This window comes from Pocillopora damicornis, chromosome 13, assembly GCF_964200805.1.
Source record: "Pocillopora damicornis chromosome 13, jaPocDami1.2, whole genome shotgun sequence".
NCBI classification, from domain to species: Eukaryota; Metazoa; Cnidaria; class Anthozoa; order Scleractinia; family Pocilloporidae; genus Pocillopora; species Pocillopora damicornis.
Window position 1 is genome coordinate 6,901,114 of NC_142682.1, and position 19,634 is coordinate 6,920,747.

The following is a 19,634-nucleotide window of genomic DNA, read 5'->3' on the forward strand; positions in this document are numbered from 1 at the left end:
AGAGAATGTATAAGCATGTACTTCAAAGCGTTTACTTGGTGACAGTAGTCATCAGCAATAATCAACGACAAGTAGAGTGGAGGCTTTATAAGACAAGTCAAAAGTCCTTGATACCCGTGGTAATGACGTGTTGTGGGGTCTGCAGCTAGTTTCCCCCGACATTGCGGCCCAACATACTCTGTGAAGGACTTGCTACTGACGTAATTATTGAGTTAAGAACATCACGTCGTAACTATATGATGAATTAAATTTACGGGCAAAAAGAAATATAATTTATATAGACGTTTCTCATTATCTTAGCATTAGCTTTCAAGAATTCATGTGCTATCGTTGAGAGAAAGTTACAACTGAAGTCAATCACAAGTGAATCAAAATATCTTTGACGTTTTAATGACACGAAAGGCTATTGAATTAAATCAGAGTTGAGTCAATGAAAATAATTATTTCAGCGGGAGAGTTCAGAAAGGCAATATTAACTTTCTCTCTGTCAAATGGATAGTTTTCACAAAGCCAATGTTGCTGAGTTTTGAACACAAGTAGTTGGTCTCACCTCTCGATTTGGCCTGGTCATAGGAACAACGCGAACCATCCGTCGTCGAAACTTGCGGGAAAAAATAGCATACAGAATTGGATTCAGGATAAATGAGATCTTTGCAAACACACTACATGTGCTGGCTGCAATTGGGTGCACTTTTCTCCCTATCACTGCGAGGAAAGACACAACAGCGTAGGGGGACCATGAAACCATGAAAGCAATTATGATAGCCAAATAGTACATGGCTGATTTACGGTGTTTCCTCAACAAAGCTTGTGTCATCGTCAATCCAATGCAACCAATCTGGGATGAAGTGCGAACGATCCCTCTGGAAACCTTGTGGATCTTGTAATAGGAAAATGTGATCACTGCGATTGGAAATACGTAGCATGCTATAAAAACAATTCCAAAATATGCCTTATCTCCTCCTCGCGTAGATTCCCACTTTATAGAGCAGGTAGCATTAGTTCCCTCTAAGCCATATCGCGACCATCCCAACAGAGGCGCAATGCTAAATCCAAGCGAGAAAATCCAAGAGGCCAAGATTACCAGTAGAATTTGTCTCTTGCTAAAGTAAGAGTTCTTGTAAAGAGACCGCGTAATGTTCAAATACTTTCCGGCAGAAATATTAGCCAAGTGAGTAATAGAGACGAGAGCGAAAAGGAAGATCATAAAAGCATGAGCTTTGCATCCAGCCATGCCAAATGGCCATCCCTCTCTAAAGTGTCTTGCGATCGAAAATGGAACAGCCACTGAACAGGAAATAAAATCACTGATTGCGATGCTTAGAATGAGATAGCTCGGTGAGGAAAGATGATGGATGCTCCTACAAATTGTAAGAATTACCAAACCATTGAAGACGATTCCTAAAAGGCACACCACAAACTCGATGACCAAGAAAATGGTATCCCAAGTGTTTATCGCATACATTTTCAGTTAGGGAAGAAGCTTGCAATTCAACCCACTCCTTGGTTTTGGAAAATCTGAGATAAGTCAATTAATTTGAAATCCAAGATCGAGGCAGCAAAGTCTCTTATAATAGACGAGTCAAGGAACGATGAAAAATGAGCAAGGTTACTTTACCCCAGTGCCTTTGATCACTTACTTTCTACGAATTCTGATTTGCTGGGGTTAATTCGCTTTCTAAGATCCTTTTTAAACATCAGCAGGAAACTTGCTTGTACGTGCGATATCAACCATATCATTTTCTTTTCATCACCCACTGCACTCTGGAAATTTCAATATATCGAAATTAGACCATTGACTTTATTTGATGTAAGGTTGCACAACAAAGCCCACCACTATACCCACGCAACTTCCGAGAACACGGGTTCCTGAACGGTTAAGCTACTGTTTACACGTGATTACTGTTAAATTTCGTTTGATATATTCCTTTCTATCACTAACACATATCATTACGTAACTGTAAGATAATTGTGGAAAAAAAACACAAAGACAATTCAGTTATTTTATCTAGTATTACCACTGCTTAATACCGTCTGCCTAAGTGACCTAAGTTAGTTCTTAGAGGCGGATTAAAACTTTTGAGAAGATCGCTTTTATTAAAAGGAAAGAAATTCGCATTTTTATTGTCAAGTAATTGCTTTTCACCATGAAGCGGAAGTATTATCGGCAAAGGCTTGACACGTGCCTTGCAATAATTCAAGCAGTATATACACGTGAATGCTAACTGCAGACAAAAACAGAACATCGATACTGTACAAAGATCTTCTTCTTCGGCAATCATTGATAACAGTCGTGACTTGGTCGAGCTCGCTGGTCTAGCAAGAACGAATCTGCTCGCAAGGCTCGCATTTCGGCAACAGCTTAGTCCGCCATGGTATTGAAATGTAGAGTAGGCAAAAACATGGCGTTAGTCTTTCTGAAGAAGATCACAGGTGTCAATGAAATCGTATACATCCATTTTTGTTTATCAGCTGAGTGCTTCCTCATCACAGTCTATGTATCACTCCACGGACTGAACAAAAATCTAATTTTTATTTTGGAAATGAACCATTTCTAGTCGAAAAAATACAGCATGAATGCGGGTGTGCCATTTTCTCCTAAGTGATCAGTTTACTAATATATTCTTTCGTGAAATAAAAACAATACTAAAAAAATTCATTTCAAGTTACTCTTTGCCTCTAACCCTTCGTTTCCGTCCATCACAACAAGAATCTAATTCTTTTAAAATGATTTCGTGAGCTCCAAACCCCCTCATTGTATCAGTGCCCGGCGGAAATAAATAAACCTTTCCATTAGAAAGGGTTTTTGAAATTTTTACAATATCAACATCACATTTGGGGAAATCTTCTCAAGCGAAAGACTTTTATAGAATGTTCAAGACCTCACGTCATGGGTGTTCACATCCCTAAGGGCCGTTATCATTTGAAAAATAAGGAAGCACCTTCTTCGCAGCCTAACAACCAAAAAAAAGACACTTCAACACCCCAAACAACATCTTCACCGTTAACTAGTTTTTCCAATTGCTGAAATTTTGATTTTTCATGACAATTCATACGGCAATAATACCACACAGACCGGACTGAATCGAAAATCATGAGTTATTGGCTAATTATCCGGCACAATGCGTGGTGAAATAGATGACAGTTGCTGTTTTCTGCTTGCTGCTACTAAACACTGCCCTGCGTCTTCAACCAAAATACTTTTGGGTCTTTGAGTAGGTCTGTTTGCTTATTGATCTGTGAAAAAAGTAGCATTCAGACATTTCGTACAAGGTAAATGATACATTGCTAAACGTTAGCACAACCAAAATTTCAAAGTTGACGTAATTAAAGGCCAATGTTCCCGAGGTGGTCTCCAAAATCCAAAATGAGCCGTATACCGTCATTTTAACCATTTTTCATTTTGGTCTTTTCTCACGACTGGGAAAATGAAGAAAGAGTGGGATAATTGAGAAGTCGACATAAATCTCTCTTTGAATTTAAAACAAAAGACACGTAAAAAAGCTTTTAAAAAGAAAGCAAAAAAAAAAAAAATTAAAAAAAGGAAAAAAAACTGGGTAAGTTCCTTACATTTACGCTAATAGCAAATTTGGGTTTTGCGATTTTAGAAATCAAGAATTAGATACGAGCACTTCTTAGCTTCTAGCATAATATTGACTTACTCTAGAATAGCTCTTTTTAAGAATCTTTAAAACACCTCTTTTTTTCCAAAAATTTAAACACGTTGATAAATAAATGAAATTGAAATATGAACGAAACTGCGCGGTAGTTGTGTGTTCGTTATCTTGTAATAAATCGGCTTTTAAATTGCCAGATCATAATGAGAAGCAAAGAAGGTAAGATTCGGACAGTTTGTCTCTCTGCCAAGTGGCAAACAAGCAAATGTTCAAGGTTTTTTTTAGGGTTGTAAAAAGAATTCCGCGATAATCTGAACGACACTGCTGTCTTATGTTTGTGGTTTTAACGTTAATATACATGCTAGTCACGTAGTAGTCTTCCATTGTACGAGTCCCTGAGTTAATCATATAGTGCGAGTACGTGACATCTTTTCTCTTACTCGGATTTTCCATTGGACCAATATTTTCTTGCACAATGACAGTAGTATATTTTCAAAAATAATAATAATATAAGTATATTCATTTATGAAGCTCAAACTATAATTGTAGCTGAAACTCAGAAAGATGTTGTACTTTCGCTCCAGAGTAGAACAATGTCATGCAGAGAAGTCATGAGTGGGAAAATTTTAACAGGGGATATCATATGATTAAATACCAAACTCCTGAACAAGCATTAGAAATATTAAAAGCACACAATGGGGAGAATTAGAATGTAGATCTTAATTAGAAAGAAATAAGAAACAAAGAAAATAGAGAATAGGGTCTTAAACACCATGCGACAATAAAAAAGTGTCTTCCTGAATCGACCTCCATTATCGAATCGACCTCCAGAATCGACCTCCATTATCGAATTGACCTCCAGAGTTCTCTGTAAAGAGCTGTTTGCAGTAAATAAATTTCCTTCCAGTTTTTGCAATAAGACATCTTAACACTGCTTACTAAGGCCAACGTTCATTATCGCTAAATATACGATAATTTTGACCGCAGTTTTTCAGCTAAACTTGGTTTGCATAACCGATCAAATGTGTTTCTTTAAACATTTCACGTTGAACGTAAAGGTGTTTAGCCGAACTGCATCATTCAACGAACGGAAGGGCCACGAAGTATTATCACTTACGTAAGAGAATAATGGAATAAATAGTAATTACACAAAGGTTGTGAAAGCGGAATTCAAGTATTCGTTCGGGTATTATGAGAAGTTCGGGTAACTCAAACACTAGCAGTAAAAACCCTCCAAAGTTAGACTCAACAAAATCTTCATTTCGAAGACATTTCATAGGCAGCACAACCTCCTGAGTCAGTGATACGTGAATCAGTGCGGAGGGTACTTCTGCCACTTTCCTTTTTTCCGCCATTCAATGGAAGAAACACATAAATCTTCAGTTCTACCTGCATCTTGTCAAACGATTTGTCAAATTGCTTCGGAAAACGTCGTGAAACTGTTTAAAGAGAACTATTAATGAAACGTGTACATCCTGTCTGCGTGGATTCACTAACTATTTTTACGTAACAATAGATGTAAGCGGAAATATAAGATCTCGACGCCACCAGAAACCACGCATTTCTTACAAAACTATCTCCCACTTAGATTCTTTGAGGATCTACCTTTCCTCTGAAAAATTAACTTTTCCGTATAAAGTGAAAAAACCGAGTGTAAATATTGCCTTTTCACGAGCTGCGAATAATACAAAAAAGCCAATTCACATTTAAATGCAAAAATTCTCATATTCGCGGTCACAGGTCAAAAGTATTACGATGTAAATGATATTTAGCAATAAAATGAATTGCGTGGGTTTGCTTGTTTTCCAGTTAGAAGTGACAAGAGGAACAGGAGAAAGTGAAAATGAGGAGTTAAATTAAAAAAAAAAAAAATTGGAGAGAAAACAAAAACACGTGCACCCAAGTGCATAGTCGTGAAACAAATTAGACAGAAAGAATGAAAGAAAACCCGTGGTTAAGTGCCGACACTGACAACTTACCAGTAGGGAAGATGTCACTGTTGGAAGGCATGAGATATAACGGGGAACAAAATGGATCGAGATGGACCCTACATAGGTTAGGCCCTAACTACCCAGCGTGAAATTGAAGATGTACTAATACTTTCGATTGTTTTGGGTGTGATCAGTGCTAAGAGGGAAAAAAAATGCATGAAATCTCTTGATAACATCTTTAGTGGACCTCGTCAGTTGTTTCACTTGAATTTTGAAAAGAACATAATTTAAACAAATGGAAGTGACGAAGCCTAACGGTGTGAAAGAGTGAAAGAGAATCTAGTTCTCGGCAAATCGATTGTCACGCAATGTCACGCTATGTGACTCGCCAAATGGCACCGAGACTACCAACGCATAACCTAAAGAAGTGCAACTTGTTATCCTACTTAGGCACAGGTTACTGTCTGGCAGGTACATATCAATTTTCAGAGAAGATAGCTATGCTCAGAGATTAATGAGATTAGAGTTTGTAATAGCTGATAGGAGACGTTTCTTGGTTAACTTTGGCTTGCGTTTAGTCTCTGTTTCACATCAATATGTGGACGTTAAATTTACACCACTGTTAGGTTATGTACAAGGTGACTTATATTCATAATCGATCCTTCCTAGACGGAACGGTCTTGACTTAGAGGGGTAAGTGCAAGCTCAATCCCCGAACAGCGGTTGGTAATTGAGCGAGCAACTGCTGCGTGCCCTCGATCATTACCTGCGATATGAGAGCGCCGCAGCCAGGCAGAAATGGCGCGAATTCAGAGATGTTCACTACATTACATTTTGAGATTCTTAGGATAATTGCCTCCCATTCACACTAAATAAGTTTGTCTGAATTCGTACAACAATAGTTGAAGCTTTCTTTTACACAGCTAGTTTTTCCACATGCTGCACGCATGAGACGCCTGCATAGCTGGCCTACGCGCCCAGATATCATTTAACAATTGGTTCATACGTCAGCGTGCGCTCATCGAGATATGAAGCACTCGGGAAGTTTGGAGAGCACGAAAGATGCGTAAGAGTTGCTCGAGGCGTAGCGAGAGCAACTCTAGCTTCTTGAGTGCTCTCCAAACTTCCTAAGTACTTCATATCTCGACGAACGCACAGCTGACGCATGAACCAATTGTTTTATAACATTTTTAACCCGATGGAAAATTTTTTTCTTGAGGGATTTGTTTGCTTACGTCATGAGCGTGTACAATAGGAATATGAAGCACGCTCGCGCAATTGAATTTGATTGGACAAATTTACTAGCTTTGTTATAATACTGTTTGTCCAGCTTTGTAAACTTATACTAACCATAATATTGTGTATTCATAACAAATTTACATAACTGGCAATTTGCGCCTTTCCTTTAAATAAATACCTATCTTACGTTTTGTGTAATCTTTAACTTAAAGTCGGAACTGAATTAACATTCAAAGAATGCTATTTTTAACATTGCAATCAAAGGATGCTCATTAAGTGTTTAAAAGAGCACGTAACAAGAAAAATACCCATTGTACAACGTAAGCGTTAATTCCTCACCTAAAAAAAATTGCAAATTATTTTGAACGCTACCTTTCAGATGAACTGCCCTTGAAATATTTCGCCTCTCAAAAGCAACGATTGCTAAACTTTGTGAATCAATCTGATCAACAGTCCCTCAAAAGCGAGATCATAAAGTTGTTGATTGAAACTCTATAATATATTATATTTCTACATCGTTGTGAAATTTTATGTGCTTAAAATCTCTGCTTAGAAGGAAATCTTTTCCATCGTATTAGACTTTTAAAGTAATTCGTCAAAGAGATAACCTACTAAACGACTGATGAATGTTGTGAAAGAAATGTTTCAGCTCGCCAACTAGGAGAAAATTTCTCGGTATTTGGAGTAGCTGCTCTACAGTATGAAAATAAAACGTGACTGCATCTGTTAAGGCTTGCTCTAACATAAATAATTTTATCAAAAAAATGCATCTAACAGTTATTACATCCAACCAAATAAAGCTAAATAAAGCAAAATAAACGGGTAAATAAACATCGCCGAAAATAGACGGCTGGCCTACATGTTTTTTTCCCATCGTTTTTCATCGCTTTCGCATGGAAATCACTCCAACAGGAAGGAGAATATGTTTAAGGATCTGCGGATTTGGCATCGAAATCAAACAACAACCCACAGGAACCTACTTAGCAGTTTGCCAAATTGTAAATGGCAAAAATTGGGTCTTACACTGTGAACTTGAGTTTACTGTGATTCGCTCTTAGGATTTGTCCTAATTTTATTCTGTTTTTACGTTCATGTCAGTTATTCATAGATGGATCCCTGAATTATAAAAACGTCTGATGAAAATAAAGCGGCCGTGAAAGAAACTGTGACCTACGTGCGACACTGGTCACTATTAAGAACACTCTGTGGAAAAAATGGGGTTTGTAGTAATTTTAGCCACATAATAAATAGAATTTATGCCTAAATGCCTTTAAAAGAAATGACCTCTGGATATTAAATGATAAATACAATTGAGTTTCAGTTGTTCGGGTACCAGAGGCCATTACTTTTCGTATCTATTGCCTTACTTGGGCATCTCAGGTATCTGATAGCATAGCCTTCCAATACACAGAGCGCAGCTCTGAGTTATTACTGACAGCCAACCTAGGCATTTGAACCCGTTATTTCTCTTGCTTCTAGGAGAAATTCAATATTAGAAAACATTTCTCAATGAAGGCAATACACCGGTGCCGTAATTACTCAAGGACAATGATGCATCCGATACCGCAATGGCCAACTCTTTTAGGCAAAGTTTCAACCCGCTCTTCATACAAAAATATGTATGTTATCGAGTTTAAGTGCCAACAAAGACGTCCCAAAGGTTTGTCGTAGAGCGGTTTCCTACTATAATTTGTTCCATGAATTGTTCAATCGGAAGAGCGAGTAATGGCACCGTTATGATGGTGATAGAGGCACATTCCCATTGATTTCTTTGTCAGTAGTAGCCACTGGTCTGTACACGTAGTCGCCATCTTCTTGAGCCTTTTGCCATTTCTCTCTGTTAGTCAAAACTGTGTCTAAAACTACTTCAGTCTCCGGTAGTAGAGAGGACAACAGCCTGGATAGGGACAAAAAAAAAAGAAAAGAAATGATTAGAAAAAATAGATAAATAAACAAAATAGGACTCGCGACTCCACCTTACACCAGAAAATATTTTCTCCCAACGAGCCCCCGTAATCATGTAATACTGGCGTCTCAAAATCGCAGTTGGCTTAAAATCAGGTTTAAAAATAACGGCAATTGCAACTTGGAGACATAACTTTATTATTATTAAAGAATTTGTATAGCGCTAACACTAAAATACTCAAAAGCGCTTTACTTCAAGTTAGATTAAAATTCCTAAGACGCTAGTAATAACAGTAATTATTGTAAAGCTAAAATCTAAAAAAAAAAGACAAGTCTAAAATTCAATACAAAATTAAAATCAACATATTCAAAGCACTAAACATTCAGAGCTATTCTAATAAACTATAAGCTTTCCCTAAAGAGAAATGTTTTAAGATGCTTTTTAAAAATTGTGAGGCTACCACTTGTTCTTATAGTTAATGGCAGCGAGTTCCATAAAACAGGTGCAACATGAGTAATGGCCTAGTCCCCACGTGTAAAGCACTTGATTTTAGGAACGAACAGGAGAGATTGTACAGACGAGCGAAGAGCATAATTAGCGGCAGGTTTCAGGGACAAAAGATCTATAATGTAGAGTGGAATTTGGTTGTGCAGCGACTTATAAACAAAAAGAAGCAATCTGAACTGAACGCTGAATGTTACTGGGAGCCGATGTAGGCCGATAAGTGCGGGTGTGATAGGATCAAATTTAGCAATCTGAAAAATCACTCTACCTGTAGCATTATGAACTTTCTGTAAACGATCAAATTGATATTTAGGAAGAACAAAAAGAAGTGCGTTGCATTTATCAAGGTGTTAAGATACAAAGGCATGGATCGGTGTCTTTGTCGATTGCACGGTAAGGAATTTTCTGATGTGTCTTTTGTTGTATAGTCCGCGAAAAGCCGTGCCACAAATCTTGCCTATATGAACAGTCATTCGCGTTGAACTAGGACCCAAGGTTCCGGACGCTTTCTAAAGGTTTAATGACGGTGTCACCAATGATAATAGATTCAATACATGTGTTAACAAGTTGTTGTATAACGAGCAGATAGCACGTCTGAGCAGAAGACAGGCGGAGGACATAAATTATTTAGAAGGCAATAAACTCATTCATCCAATCACAAGCTACCCGTTGAGCAATGTAGTGGTATCTGTTTGTTTCTTTGTTTTTTCTGATAGGCTTATTTACCAAATTCTTACTTATTCGCCAAACATGACAGCAGTTCGGTAAGTAAAACTCACGTCCTACGACCGATTCCATTCACACAGCTGCATAACTACATTTAAATGTAACTACCTGTATACTGGAAGTGCGATTGCATCCAAGAAATCGATTTGCAATTTTGGAATACACGCTCTATCTCTGTCCATCATTTCGCTTGGAGTAATTCCCATGTGCTTTTCCTAAAATGACACAAAAACAAAAACAAACAAAAAACCCAATCACCAAACACAACAAAAAAATTTGTGAGATATTTTTAATGAATTCTAGCAGAGGAAGCAAAACCAGAAAAAAAGAAATATGAATACAAGAAAACTTAGCTCTGTGGTCACGGTTTCTTTTAAAACTTTAGTACGTGTAGCAGTACAAGCCTTAACAGTACAAGAAGCCTTTAACCCTGTAACTCCCAAGACCTGATTGTCAATTCGCCCCTCTAGCTGCTACACATTTCCTTGTAAATTAAGTACAAGAATTTGGTGTTAGATAAAGATATCAACTTCTACCTGATGAGGTCGAGTATTCTCATTACCTGTTTGCAGGAGTGTGTGGATATGGTACGGAGAACTTATATACTAATTACTTATGAGGGTTAAAGGGTTGAGGTGAAAAAAAAGGGCCCACTATGTGACTCCGTTTAAAATTCACTCTGTTGATTGAACTTTTATCATTCATTCCTTACCTTGTCACCTTGTGAAAAGAACTCGGTGTATATCAGATCCTGTAATGGAGGCCAACAAGCAACATTTAATAGATGTCACAATAAAATTTGAAAGATCGTCTTTGTGTTACATTTGCCGCATGACCATAGCATTGGAAAGCGCTGCCATAGACAAGACAGCAAGGACGTCCTTCTCAGCGTCAACTACCATTAAAATCGTTTAAAGAGGTGAGTACACCGCTTTTCCATTAAATGTCAATGCCGAGGTAAATGAACAAAGCTGGCCAGATAGATAGGATTTCACTCAAACATAACCATAGAAATTTACGATAGATCTTACAGAAAGCATTTTAAACCTCACGTGAAGGAGCTGTGTAAAATTGCCACTGACAGTTGGCTTAGAGGCCATTAACAATCCTACAGGAGAAGCAGCTGAACTCTTTCCCAAAAACACACCCCAATGACTCAAGAAGGCTCGTAATCGGATCGAAAGGTTCGGAAACCAGCGCAATAAACACTACGCAAAACGAGGTAAAGGGAAGTGGCCAATATTGTAACTGTCAATTTTCCATTTGACCAGTTTGCTTACCGCCGTTCTTCTCGTTCCTTCCCAGTTCTTAGTTTGATCAGACAAATCACTGGCTGTCATCATAAGATAGAGAAGAAGAGTGTGGTGATCTTTAGAATCCTTTTTGAAACCATCTGAAAAATATATTAAGAAAAGTTAGTCAAAAACAGAAACGATATAACAGTATTAATTGATGATGTTATTGAAGATCGTAAATTTTAAGACTGGTGATTATAAAGCGAAAGATAATGTTTTTCAGCGAATGTCACAAGCATACTCAAAGAAAGAAAACTCCAAATGCTCAAAAAGGAGTTGCTCCGACGACCTTCCGATTAATACTTTGGAGTGTCTATGGAACCTCTCACGGTGAATGGTGATCACTCTACATATTCGGTGAATCGAAACAGTTTGCAGTTTTTTCATACCAAAAACCAGTCACAATTTTGAAAGGGCAATACCGCTCCAAGGAGACGTAAGGGATTTCTTAAAACCCACGAAATAAACAGTGTTACCTTTGAATAAAGGGGGTAAGTTGCTAAAGAAACTGTGGTGCTGTGTCGGTGGGTAATTTAGTTTCATCGACTGAGTTGATACCGTAAATTGGCCACCGTAAAGAGTTGCAAAGCTTACGTTTCGAGCGTCAGCTCTTCGTCATTCGCCCTCTGACGAAGGGCTAACGCTCGAAACGTCAGCTTCAATTGAAACTCTTTACGGTGGCCAATTTACGTTGTTACCTTTAGCCATGTTCTTGATGTCTTGAAGGATTTTCAAGTGATGGGCAAGGTCCGTTGCTAGAATAATATCCCGAATAAGACTAAAAACTTCTTCAAAGTCCTAAATAGAAATGATTTACAATTAATTATTAAAGCATTTGAAAATTACCCATACATGCAAAATGCTTCAACTGGGCAAATGAGCACTTCAAGAGAATGAAGCTTCTGTTGGTCAACTCTTTGACCCTGGAGTGACTAGCATCCAATGTCTCCCTACAAATCACCCGTGAATCCAACATTAAGGTCACGAGAATAAATGAAATGGTCACCAATTAAATTCTCCTTGTCAGCAACTTAGGAAATGTACAGAGAACAGTAAGGAGAATATGCATACTGATCTTAGGGTGTATTAAAAGGGCTAACACTGATTCCTGGGTTAAATCGTTGAGGGGAACGATATCCTCTATAAACTCTGAAAAACTAACGGAAAATAATTTTCTTTTTTAAAACGAACTGCCCAAAAGTTGACGCATGTTTTTCCAACTGTTGCCTTTAAGCCCTCTTAACAACAGCTCACGAAAATCAATATTCACTGAAATAAAAGTTTTGGCGAAATACTTTTTTCCAACAAAAGGGGCTTAACTTTAAGTTACTGCTGAGTATCATACTTTTCCAGTTAAATTCTTGAATATATTACATCCTTCAGAGTTGAGTACACACATAGTCTGCGCAAAATGATGTCTCTGTGAAAGGGAAACAGAGATTTTATGAAACCAATTCTATTTTAATAATATAGAGTCAGATTCGCTACAGTAAACTGGTAATCAAGTGCAGGCACAACTGATTGACAAGTACTTGAAACGGACCAATTGCCTCATGTTTTAGTGAAGGAATGGCGGACCTGAGTAACTCGATGTTTGGATTGTGGCGCAAAACATCTGCCTAACTATCGCAAACCGGAACAAAATTGTTTGGTTTCAACCTGTACTTTCCACGCTCGCTACAACATGTTTGTTTTTCGTAACCTTTTTGCAGAAATGTGAGGGAACCAAACGGAATTGTTTTAAACATTAATAAATCCAACTCAGTGAACAGCTGTGATTATCGCACACTGAACTAGAAGGAAACCTGGCGTGAAGACAATTTTTTCAACTGGCTAAACTGAAGTTCCTTACCTCCAACACAGATCCCTTTGAACTATACAGGGCTGCGAGCGTGGAGCCCTGTCAAATAAAATAACCATTGAGTATGAGTAAAGGAAAACATCGTAAACCAAGACATTGACCAGGAATTGTCACAACCAAAACTGTCTACCTACTGAAGAAACCTGGAAGGAATTTGTGGTCCCCCTGTGGTCGATATCATGGCACAGACAAGCTACGAACAATGCCAACATTTCAACGTCTCTGTAATGTAAGGAAAGCAAAATACCATATATAAGGAAAAAAGAAAAAAGAAAAAAAGAAAAAATAGTCTGGCATGTTCTCTTTACACTCAGTACATCTTTGTTTACACAAAAGTTGAGCCCCTTGTGAAGAGTTATTGAGAGTTTACAACACCTTCTACACGAGAATTAGTCACTGATATTATCTGTTCCACAGAAAGTGGGGTTCAGATTAAATGCATTCCTGAAGTGAGAATAACTAACCAATTAGAACAAGCACACCAGACACCAAAGTGTACGTGAAACTGACTAACCTTAAGCGATTGCTAATCTTTGCGTTCTTGTAAAGAAGATAACAGAAGTGAGCCACGGTGAAAGCGTGAATCCAGTTGTGATATGGAGGGTTTCTATAACCTTTCCTCACCATAAGCAAAAACCTGTAATCATAACACGTCATATGTCCAACATCAATTCCAAAGGGCAAAATTCTTGTCTCTATCATTTCTTTGTTATTTTTGTTGGATTTGATGTCACTTTTACACTAAATATTGAAATTCTAATTTCAAATACATATCCTTGAGTTTACCCCGCAAACCTTAAACTCTATGAGCGTGCAACGTTTGGTCTCCTACTGTCATATGCGGGACACCACTTCCTTACATAGGACACACAAATAATAAATTCTTTATAGCACGGACCTTACAAGCACCTCCTTTGGGATTTTCCATCTCTCGATCATTCCAAGATCTTCAAACATACAAAGACAGGCCTACAGAGCAGGACAGAAAACATCAGATTTGCCTTGTAAGCGTTGATGACCAAGGATGAGTTTGGTAAGTGCAAGCTCTACTTACTGGAATCATATTATCCGGGAAAATAGTTCTTGGCGCACATGGGAACTGGCTAAACTGTGGATGTACGTCATCCGTGGTGCAAATTGACCTGTTAACGAGCGGATCCACTTCGGCTTGAGACACCTTAAGCGAAATTGGTTGAAAACACGAGAATTAAATCTTGATAAGTCACTTCATATCAAGTAATAAATAAAAGCAAAACATGCTAGTAAAGCGATCTGACCAGACGCGGTTATGATTTGTTCTCAACAAAAAACAAATAACCTCAACACCTTGCTCTGTCACTAAACTTACATTCATATGGTAAATCATCATTTCAGACGATAGTCGACTTCTGTGTGAAGCGTCTTTTGCTTTTTTATATAAAAGAGACTGAAAAAAGATGTCAAAGCAACATTAAGATCGGGAGACTGTTACCTGAACATAATTTATTAATGGGGTAAAACGTTAAGAACAAACAAACAAACGATGCAGATAACTGATACCGAATTAACTACCTTTAAATCAAAAAGTAGCTATCTTTTGAAACTAAAGTGGGCTTCATCACATTCAGCTGTTTAGAGAAAGGTTGTCAGAATAAAACGCGTCTAAGTGCACGTGACAACCCCGAAAGGTATTATGGATAGTTTTCAGGTCACGGTTCCTTGAACTTAGGATTTCAGCAAATATCTGAAAAAACGTCACTGTTAGGACGAAGCATCGCAGGTTTGATGAATTCATTTATATATTATAATCATTAAAACTCATAAATAACCGGATACCCCGGTTATCTTTGAGATTGTCGCGTTTTTTGTGTCCTTTTTTCCGACAACTTTTCTCGAAACAGTTGTAAATTATCTATTCCATTTCGATCGCTTCTCTTTTTACTAAACGTTTTTGGTTTGATTTATTTCCCTTTTTTGGTCTTTTTTGTTTTCTTGTTGTTTTTTGTTTGTTAGTTTCATTTCCGCACATGTATGCAGGAATGCACGCCTTTTTTAATTTTCAGAGGCAAACTGCACTAACCTAGTTGTTTGTTTATTTGTTGTTCATTGCTTGCTTACGAGTCTGTTCTCTGTTTTTGTTTTGCATAGGCTTTCGCTTGAAGTCGATAGGAAACCGAACAACCATCAAACACGACAATTGCAAAACACTGCGTCGGAAACTTACATGGAAAATGCTCACACCACAATAAATGGCAAATGCTCTGGTCAGATCTTCATCAAACTTTGTAAAACAAGAACCTGCAATTTGGAAGAAAAGTCGATTTGTATCAAATACATTTCGGTGAGATTGCCGAATTTCTGTTGGGTCTAAAACATCAAATTTGTATCGCGCGCATTGAAAACACAATCTACATCTGTCATATAAGAATTTCCTTATGGTAACTTGATATGTCAACTTTGCGTTTCGATTTTAAGAAGAGCGCTTTTAATCATAAACAAATCATTGCAAGGGAAACTTGCTTTATTACTACCTCAGAAGTTGAAAAAACATTTCCGCGAGGCGAGTTGATATACGGCAGATGGTCCCATCATTCGATGGTCTCAAACTTGCTTACAAAATTGTCTTTGGCATTAAAACATTACTGCAATTTATATAAATATGCGAAATTAATTGAAGGTCACGCTGCCAACTATAATCAAACCAGTATCTTCTCATAGTGATAATTCATGTTGCTTCAAAAAACATTTAAACTGATTCTAATCTTGGTTAACATACCATTTGTCTTATTGCACAACTGTGCTACTCCAATCACGTCTGTAATGAGACAAGAAAGGATATTATATTTTAACAATACAAAAAGAAGACCATTGTACAATTCTCATGAAAAAAGAAATGGTGACTTACCTTCTTCGTCTTTAATCGGAAAGCAGAGAATATTTCTAAACATGAAGAAACACACAAACACTCAAATGAACGACGCGCGATAAACATTAATAGTTGGAGCTGAAAATAAATTATAAAAATAGATGTATAAAAACAAATTGTTGTTGACAGGAAATGCCACATACATGCGTTGCAATAGAGTGGGTCTTGCCGTCGTACACACAACAGTACTAGAATTGAAAAGTCCATTCCGATACTATGGCGAAGAAGAGAACAAACCTTTACCTTGTTCTGAAGCCTGTTTTCTCATCAAGCCCCTTATAGAACATAGGATGGCTGTACGCGTCTTTTATGTTCAGCATCTTCCCTGATAACGAGACAAAAAGAGCAGTAAGTAAATTTTGGAAGTAGAAGGTCGGCTCTTGAGAAATGGAACCATGTTCAAAAGTCGTTTTGTTATTAACACAAGTTACGCATATAATTGCCCCATTCTTTACCTACGCTACACCATCCGCTGCTTAAAGTTGATTTTCACGCTGTTTTCAATAAAATGACTCGGAGAGAAAACTGTTGTCTATTTGCGACTTGTGTCTTCTGTTATCTTTGGATAACAGAAGCTCAATAGTCTGCAGGAACTCTGCCTCTGTGCCTTGCATCAATGCTGTTTTGGTTGTAAACCAGTAAACTAACCGCGATACGGAACTGGAAGACGTATATTTTGCCGTAAGACATAAATCATACAGAAAATTTGTTACAGTAAACTCGTTTTCATGCGGTACCTGTTGTAGCAACGTGACCCACGATGCCCTGGGTGACTGGAATCCTCACTTCTGGTTCCTACATAATTCAAACACTATTCAGATAGTTCCTAACTTAGGTGAAGGAGGTGGAAGTTCGCAAGAGCTTTACTCATAAAGTAGACTAACAATAAAAATAATCTAACGTAGGCGACGACTTAACAGACAAATACAACAACGCATACTTTTATGAAGGTTTTGGCCTTTGCGCGACCAAGCTCATTGATTCCAAGTAGCTCATGTACCGTCATAGTTCACTTATTTTCTTATAATTCCATTCAAAACGCTAAATGTTGAATGATAGGAGCAAACGGATCGGTAAATCATGACCGAGAGCCAGGATAATGTTTGCTGTCTTCAAGCTCCTTCATGAGAAATAGTGCGAGAACTCGAAGCTAGGTCTTGAATTTTCAATAGCTTAGACAAACCTTTCCATTGTCTGAACCATCTGAGGGGATTTCTCCGTCAAAAACCTTGGCCACAAGTTCATCTCTTTCTTTGTCCCAAAGAAACAGAGAGCACCTTCGAGAATCGAGAAGTAGATTGACTATCACCTTTAATACGTTCATTAGAACACTTTTCAATCAGGGCTGCTTTGGTTCTCGTTGCTCTGCGCTGTGATTGGTCGAGAAAAGTCGCGCCACCCTCCCAACAAATTAAATGCAAACTAACACCAAAAGCGACCTGGTCACTCGATTTTTCGAATTCTCATTGGTTCGGGGTGACATTTTGCTTTGCTCTGATTGGGTGGTGTGATTACTTTGGTTTCAGGACACCAAATTGAAATGCGCTCTAAGGTCCTGTGGTTGTCTTCTCTAAAAAGGCTTCAGGGTGAAGAGATATGCGCGGTCTGACAGCAGTTAATAAAACAAATCACTTGACTTCGAAAGCAAGGAAAACTAGGGCCAAAAGAAAGTAGCCTGTATCTATTTTACCTTTCAGCGTTGGTCAAATTCCGAGCCTCTGTCATGATTTCACTTAATAAAACGCTGACATCGTCTGCAAATTAGAATAATTCATAGACTTTTTAATAAGAATACAACGATGGGCTGATCAGTCCATTAGCGTTACCTTACGGATAGTACAATTAACAACCACACAGCGGTAACAGGTGTAAGGCCCGAGGTGTGAACGTCGTGTTATGAACTTCACAGGGACGCTGCGCACGAATGGAATCATTTCTTGTATCCAAAGCGACACCATTTTTACGAGTCCACAACAAATCAATTCAGATTCAAATCTGATTCAGCAAAGCAGATAAATACTAATGTAAACAACAAACGATTTAAAAACTGAGCTCACCTACGAGAGTAAACAGGTTTTTTGCAACCTTCAGTAAATGCTGGTCGGAAAGAAAAAAAAACGAGTTAACAAATGTCTTTCCTAATACCACTGTACCAAATAAAGATCTCTACTCTCTCTCTTAGAGGCGTTCCATCATTTTCCTTTCACCAGCTCCCTCAACTGGCTTTTTTAGCGAAGACGTTTTAAGACGCGCCAGTATAGTTCAAGAAGATGAACTGAACTACTTATGGGACGCTTTCACACAAACCGATCAACTAAAAAGTCATTGCTTCAGCGCATGAACCATTTCACTTCCAAAATCGAAACATCAATTCTCAGCGCTGTCTAAGAAACGTTACCTTTGAATTTGGTGTTAGAGAAACAGTGATAATAATTTTGATTCTTTTCATTGCTTTTCTTCTTGGAAATGAACGGGAGTCGTTTAGTGATATTTCCTATTTGCTACTCCTGGAACTGAAATGGTTTTAAAAAGATACCAAAAAAACGGAAATCTAAGGCCAGTGCAGGAAAAAGAACTCTCAAATTCCAGCTACCGTGTGAGCCTCAAACAAGTTTGTGCCTAAGCTCTCTATTAGCAACGAGTCTCGTTGGTTTCAGTGAGAATACGTTGCATGACTATAAGATTTATTTTCAAGGAGTTATTCTAGCAGAACAAATGTTACAACTGTCGTCATTTCTTTACAGTTTTCACTCTTTAAATCAATCATCTCGGGGAAAAAATATTGAAAGGAAGTCTTGAACAGATTTTTTACACAGGGAAAGAAAGAATTCAGTGGAAGATGTTTTTGAGGTCAACTGTAAAACTCACAGCTGCATTCGTCGATCTTGGCGAAGTCGGATGATCGCGTGTTTTGCATCTTTGAGACACTTCAAAAATTGAGAATAAATTTCATTCGCTTCAAGTAGAGTTACAGAATTACAAAAATTCAGAGCTGTAATGAACATATATCTGTTTATTTAAAGATATACGAGCATGAATAACCACAACAAGATTAATGTATATGCTCATTCCATAGTGCGGAGCAGTTTTAAGTGTCTCTCAATCAAATTACGAACAGAAGAATTAAACACAGCCCTTTGACTTACATTGCGCAGTCATTGGTATCGTACAATAGCAAAGATTTATTCAAAGCGTAACGGAGCATTGGACTTTCTGTTACGTAGGTAAATTTCAAATCACAAAGCTTGTAAGAATTCCAGCCAATTGGAAACTGATGCATATGTCCGTACAGAGACGGCGGGATTTTAAAACAAACTTTTGCGGCACGAGCGTTTCAACGCCCGTGAGAAAGTTTAAAGTGAGCCGGCGAAATGTCTGAGAAGGGGTCTGGCACTAATAATGGTCATTAGTGCCCGAACCCTCGCAGACTTTTAGACACCTCACTTTGCTCACGGCCAAAGACTTGTTACACGCAAAGAAAAGCTCATGACGCAATGCTAGCCGCGAAAACGCACGCTGAGATATTTAGGAACTATAACTGTATCACACCTTTTGTTGCCTTTTTATCACCATTTCTCTCTCCCACTCCAATGTGTTTTCTACTTGACCTGCAATATGCTCACAACAAAACTGAGCATTCTCTTCATCAA

General features: G+C 38.0%; 2 protein-coding genes across 3 annotated transcripts in view; both read right to left on the reverse strand.

Annotated features, from left to right (window-relative positions):
* Positions 1-502: 502 nt before the first annotated feature.
* On the reverse strand, positions 503-1,465 carry LOC113664710 (melanopsin-like). Its single transcript, XM_027180338.2, has one exon. The coding sequence runs from the start codon at positions 1,463-1,465 to the stop codon at positions 503-505; it is 963 nt and encodes a 320-aa protein (XP_027036139.1).
* Positions 1,466-6,831: 5,366 nt separating this feature from the next.
* LOC113664716 (cGMP-dependent 3',5'-cyclic phosphodiesterase) overlaps positions 6,832-19,634 on the reverse strand; it is a 26,186-nt gene continuing 13,383 nt past the window's right edge. For both annotated transcript variants that reach the window (XM_027180343.2, XM_027180342.2), the window contains exons 14-34: positions 19,534-19,634; positions 18,042-18,081; positions 17,675-17,738; positions 17,168-17,261; positions 16,722-16,779; positions 16,228-16,309; positions 15,964-15,998; positions 15,835-15,873; positions 15,283-15,356; positions 14,428-14,505; positions 14,134-14,256; positions 13,978-14,048; positions 13,594-13,716; positions 13,214-13,301; positions 13,071-13,118; positions 12,564-12,638; positions 11,917-12,016; positions 11,204-11,316; positions 10,636-10,674; positions 10,032-10,138; positions 6,832-8,684 (exon numbers count right to left, since the gene is read on the reverse strand). The exon at positions 19,534-19,634 is cut by the window's right edge and continues 11 nt beyond it. In XM_027180343.2, the coding sequence (XP_027036144.2) occupies positions 8,522-8,684; positions 10,032-10,138; positions 10,636-10,674; positions 11,204-11,316; positions 11,917-12,016; positions 12,564-12,638; positions 13,071-13,118; positions 13,214-13,301; positions 13,594-13,716; positions 13,978-14,048; positions 14,134-14,256; positions 14,428-14,505; positions 15,283-15,356; positions 15,835-15,873; positions 15,964-15,998; positions 16,228-16,309; positions 16,722-16,779; positions 17,168-17,261; positions 17,675-17,738; positions 18,042-18,081; positions 19,534-19,634 (1,715 nt within the window). In that variant the 3' untranslated portion in view covers positions 6,832-8,521. The remainder of the gene's footprint in view (positions 8,685-10,031; positions 10,139-10,635; positions 10,675-11,203; positions 11,317-11,916; positions 12,017-12,563; positions 12,639-13,070; positions 13,119-13,213; positions 13,302-13,593; positions 13,717-13,977; positions 14,049-14,133; positions 14,257-14,427; positions 14,506-15,282; positions 15,357-15,834; positions 15,874-15,963; positions 15,999-16,227; positions 16,310-16,721; positions 16,780-17,167; positions 17,262-17,674; positions 17,739-18,041; positions 18,082-19,533) is intronic.